The sequence below is a fragment of the Drosophila novamexicana genome, unplaced genomic scaffold, assembly GCF_003285875.2.
Source record: "Drosophila novamexicana strain 15010-1031.04,08,12 unplaced genomic scaffold, DnovRS2.1 tig00000858-arrow-arrow-pilon, whole genome shotgun sequence".
NCBI classification, from domain to species: domain Eukaryota; kingdom Metazoa; phylum Arthropoda; class Insecta; order Diptera; family Drosophilidae; genus Drosophila; species Drosophila novamexicana.
Window position 1 is genome coordinate 887,622 of NW_020824829.1, and position 5,564 is coordinate 893,185.

Consider the following 5,564-nt stretch of genomic DNA (forward strand, 5'->3'; position numbering starts at 1 on the left):
TACATTCAGAATTAATTTAAGATTGAGGTTTTTATATATGTATATGTATTACTCGTTGCCTGGTAGAGGGTATTTTCTAGTCGGGCAATATCTATTTGACCACTATTGAATTTTTTTTGTTGACTGACCACACGAAACCGGAAATAACATAATTGACCTCAGGGAACAGAAAAAAAGGTATCATTGCAAATCGCATCAAGTGACCGAAGCAGAGCGGACCTTAAGTGATTTGTATCTGTTGCGCTGGGAAACGCTGACAACGAGGGTCGGGACGGAACTAGCCGTTGGTCAGTAGCAGCCCCTACCCTCCCCTTTCCTGTACTTAACTCCCTTGTTTGTGTTTGTTTGCCTGTCTATCTGTCCCTTCGGCTGGTCAGTTGGGTCAGTTGGTCGACTCGTGTCGCGTGTGTTGTGTGTGTGTAAACAAATCAATTACAGACGCTAAATGCACTTTATTTGTGCGCACTCGAAATTTGAATTTTAAATTAGTCGCCCGTCGGGGTTTTTATGGTCAGCTTTGTTCACACCTCTTGCCGTATACACATAGCTCATGTCCGAAGGGGTCAATGTGTTTAATGGCAACTTAAGTGGCCTTTAAATAGCTTAATGGCCAATGACCAATGCGAGGCTTAACAACATAATTGACGCCTTTGTGCGATATGCGGCAAATCGATGGGGAAGTTAGAATAGAGATGGGATAATAAAAGATATGGGATGTTATTGTGAATGGGATTTATGGTTTTTTAGTTATCCGAAATTAGAAAATAATTGGGTATAAATTGAAAAAGGCAAAAGGATCATAAGGTATTCAAGATTGATTGCAAATTTAATGTTCAAGCTCTAGAAAAAACCTCATGTTTAACATCAAGCAAAAAAACTATGCCACTTAACTTAAAACTTTAGCTAATTATAAAGTTACTTAGCATCGCATTCCCATTTCTATTATTTTCCCAAGCTTCTTAAACATCTCTCACACCGCATTCAAATACTGTTGCCCACAAGAGCTTAACATACATTGCACATGCACAATCCCGTTTTCATATCCTTTTACATTTGCATGACACCTGCCCATCCCCCTGGCCAACGAACACGGCACTTGCACTTGAATGCAGTCTCAAATTGAGGCCTCAAGTGCGAAATAATACTTTGCCAGCGGTTCGTGGGCTCTCGTCCTGTGCTTGCTCCTGTGTGGATTGCATCCTCTCCGGGCGCCTGGCAAATGCCCTAAATAGTCCTTTATTACAGTCAACTGCGAGTCAAGCGAAGTGCAGCAGCCGCAGCTCGACGTGATTCTGCATATGGCAAAAAGGACACGCTCCCCTTCTCCATATGACTGCAGTTGCACATGCAGTGCAACCCGGTTGCATTATCCTTTAGAATTTGAATGCGCTTTATGTTTTATTTTGCACTTGAATGCGCGCCACGACAAGGGGCAGGGACAGAGGCAGACGCAACAGGATGTGGATGCGCTGGCTGCACATGCTTAGGCTACCGGGTAGGCAGGAGGAGGCGTGCGGAAGACTCGTTCGCCTTTGAACATCACACGTCGCACCTTTTGCAGTTTTCACACTTGGCAGCGGCGCATCAGGTGGCCACTTGGTTTGGGGGCTTTGCTTTCGAGTGATTAGGCGGCCAAGTGCCGCAGGATAAAAGGACAGGCCACAAAGCGTTTCAGATGCTTTAATAAATTAACAATGCGAGCTTTATGATAATAAATAGCAGGGTGTAGGAGGTAGGATAGGGAAAGGATAGGATGCAAGAAATGGGATGCAGGATTAAGGATGAGGATAAGGTTGCGCTTGTGATAATAAATATTTAGGAGGGGTAAAGGATATGGGATACGGTAAATGTAAATAGGGGATGGCATACTGGATGTTGTAAGTAGTTTTAGGTTAGCGATTGGGGATTAAGGTGCAGGAAGGATTGTGTGATTATAAATAGAAGAAGACGAACTGAAAGAAGTTGCGGATAGGTAGTAGATAGTATGTTATAGGATGGGGATAAGTTAGCAGGGAATAGAGATTGTTTGTTTTTATGCCAGATCAACCAAATAACTTTTCGGCAAAGCCGCGCACAACATTCTCGTCATAGTCCTCGATCTCGTCGTCTGCATCATCTATGTCCACATCATTCGGCCTCACCGGGTAACCCTGTTCGGGGGGAACGATCTTAACGCCATGGTCACCAAACAACAGGCAATCAAAGTTTCTAAGAAGAGATTAATGCAAATGTAATTGAATGAGGAATTAGTTTTTTTTTATGGTGGCCTACCGTTCAAAGAGCTCAAAGCCCTGGAATTCGCCGGACATGTACATGCAGACATGCATATTACGGCCAACAAACCATATATCATGGAACTGAATGCAGGCGCGGGCAAAATTGAAGCGCGGTGGCCTAAAGCAGAAGGGTGGCGGATTCTGGCCGGATACCTTGCGGCGGAACCAAATATTGTTGTTGACGCGCATGCGCAGCTCAAAGGAGAACTCATCGGGCCGATAGGCGACCTCTGTGCAGCTGTTCATGCCAACCACGGCGAGAAAGCCTACAAAGAAACATTATTAGGCAATTGACCATATAGAAAGTCGATCCCAAGGCGACAACATACCTGCACAGCACTTACACAAGCCCGTGTCGCAATTACAGGGTATGCGGCTAACCAGAGAATTGAGTGTTAAGTTTGTGAGACCCAATTGTCTAGACTCCTCCTCGTGCGCCAGCTGGTTAAGGCGATACGTCAGTATGCCCAACTGCAGGGCGGCATCGTAGGCCAAGTCCTCAGCAGGTGGCTGCAGCGGCACTGTGAGTGTATTGTGAATGGCATTCAAGGATTATGAGAGGATGAGTGAAGGCGTAAATGTGATGGGCCATGAGCATATATGTACAGGGAAATCAATTTAGATGAAGAGCAATATAAATATACAACTATGTACAGCTAGCATGTATTACGCGGCTTCACCCGGCCAACAGTCTTATATACACAAATGGCAAACAAATACAATTTACCAGTAGAGGCAACTCGGAAATAATTAAATATCATCTGTTCGCCGAGCCCTTGTTCCCAATTTAGTAAACTTCTTAAAGATATTTGACCAAAAGTAGCTCAAGTTCTCCGCAAAAAAAAAGGCAAGATGCTGCGCAGAAACAACATTTTCAATAATAAACACGAAAAATAAATGTAAATATATTTTTGGCTTAATCATCTTGGGCGAACTTCCGCATCTTAAACAGTTCCGCTTCAAAGCCACTGACGTAGCCGGCACTCGTTAGTCCAAACAATATTCGGCGTCTAACAGTTTCAACTATTAACCTTGACTGGCAGCTGAGCGGATCCGATGAGATTATTTGCGACTATTTTTGATGTCAATGAGAGCCAGCCAGCGGGCACAGTCACAGTGGAGCGTATCGAAACGAAGCGCTGTCTTCGTGGTCAAGATCATGGACACGCGAGTCGGAGAGACTGCGAGAGAGACTGTTGCAAAAAAAAAACTGGTATTGCTTATGAGCACGCTCTCCGAGTGCTTCCGCGCTCTACCCAATATTTTATACTAACTTATTGGGCTGCGACTCAAGAATGCTTCACAGATCATGTCAAAATTGTGCCTTTAAAGCGAGCAATGTGCTAATTAGTTGAAACCACCAAAATATAAATAGCAACCTTCAAGTACGTCGAGAACGTGGACGGGCGATTAATATTGGTCTGTGAACGTCCCCTATATGGTTAATGTTCGGCATTCGCTTTTGTTTTTATCGGGCCTTACGAGCGGTAAATGCAGTTACTTGTCTATTGGCATTGGAAAGACGTCACGTCTCATACTGTAACTTGTTATGGCCCTTTGAGTTCCACTCGGTTGTATATTGTATAATATTTAATTGGCGCCGTGCGGTTTTATATGCCGTTTGGCATTCAAAGCTCCGATCTTAGATTGGATTTAATGAAAATAGAAATAATAGAATTGCCGGTTTTATGTTTTTTGGTCAGGGTAATATGAATATAACAAGGTTAGATTAGTTAGAAAATTAATTTCGTAATAAACCTAAGCAATTCCATAGGTGGGGCTTATAGACTTAAATGCAGGATTAACTTAGAGACTATTCCTTTGAAACGACAACTTCTCCATCAAAATACACATTTGTAAATATTTACATTAATACTTAAAAAATATAAGGTATACTGTAAAATAAAACACCATCACATATCAAGTATACTTTACATGTTTTATTACTCAATTATATCAGAGTGCCTCACATAAGTTATCACATAGGTACGCCAGCAGGTACGTGTAAATTAAAACTAACTATACTATTCCCAATTAGCCGATCACATTTGAATAGCAGTCTTCTTTACAGCTAGAGTTACGATATATGCACATTTATAAACTATATACATGATATTTACAAATTCGTTAGGTTCGTAGTCTGAACTGGCCGTAAGTTTTATGTGAGCCAGACATGAACAAAGCGATAAAAAATGGGCATTGCAAATGGATTGATAAAGTTAACAACCAGATAATAGAAATACGACATAAAATAGGAGTTCTTTGTACTACCGGTATCCGATTTCGAGACGGCCAAGAGAGAAGCGACGCACCACAGGTAGAAGAACAGGCGCGAATGAGAACTGGCCGCTGGCATATTCAAGCTTTTCGTTGAGGAACTCTTGAAGGTTGTTTCGGTTGTTGTTATTGTTGTTGTTTTTTGTCTTGATTATGCACGCTTTGTTTGTATTTCGAGTTGTTTGTTCAGTTTTTAGGCATATATACATATGCATATATGATGTGTACATAAAACTCCACTTTTTGCACGCAACTTTCGTTTTCACAATACAAAATTCACCAAGCCAAGCCCCAAAGAGTCTCTCGGTGCGTGTAGCTCAGTTTAATTCACTTTTAGTTTCTAAGTATATAGCTGAAAACTCTCGCACATGCTTCAGTTGCGTCTAACTCGGCTCGGGTTCACACTTGAGGCGGCTACAGCTCCAGCTCCGTACGTGCTAATGGCTAAAATACAACTGGCCAAGAAAACGGTAGCGCATGCGCATGCTAAGTGCCAGCAGCGGACCAACGCCACAGTCAAAGTTAACGACAGACCCCCGCGGGTATCGAGGGGGGCTGCCTCTATGGATTGACAGTTTTATGTACGTCTGAATTGGTTTTAGCTGTTTTTTCTTCTTTTTTTTTTCTTAAGCGTGCGCTCTCAAAACCAGTATTTTTATTGTTTTTGTTTTTAGTTTTGGGATATCTTTTAAGTTGAGCGTCCCTCGTTTTGGGTCTCGATCTCTGTTATAATTTCTCTCGCGAGTCATCATCGGCACGTTGGACTCTCACTTTTCACTCCGTTTGTTGAAGTTTTATAAAATATTTTTAATTAACTTGTCACCTTAAATGGTTTTGCACCTTGCGGCATCTTCAGAGTAGCAGCCCCTACCCTCCTGGGCCCCTCCGTTCATTCATCATGAGTCGCATCAATTGTGCTTTTGTTTATATGGCAGCTTATACCGTTTCGACTTTTTTCCGTTTTACAGTTAAACAATTTGTTTATTTGCTTTGGAATTCTATTTGTAGTTT

At 42.2% G+C, this 5,564-nt stretch overlaps 1 protein-coding gene across 2 annotated transcripts; it reads right to left on the minus strand.

The window, feature by feature from the left end:
- Positions 1-1,672: 1,672 nt before the first annotated feature.
- On the minus strand, positions 1,673-4,941 carry LOC115764546. Of its 2 annotated transcripts, none has more exons than XM_030707661.1 (4): positions 4,446-4,941; positions 2,606-2,797; positions 2,272-2,542; positions 1,673-2,208 (listed from the first exon to the last, which is right to left on the minus strand). In XM_030707661.1, exons 1-4 carry the CDS (start codon positions 4,630-4,632, stop codon positions 2,043-2,045), a joined length of 816 nt encoding a protein of 271 aa, XP_030563521.1. In that variant the 5' UTR covers positions 4,633-4,941; the 3' UTR covers positions 1,673-2,042. The 2 variants fall into 2 exon arrangements, with proteins under 2 accessions (XP_030563521.1, XP_030563520.1); XM_030707660.1 differs by lacking the exon at positions 4,446-4,941 and adding an exon at positions 3,551-3,681.
- Between the last annotated feature and the right edge of the window lie 623 nt (positions 4,942-5,564).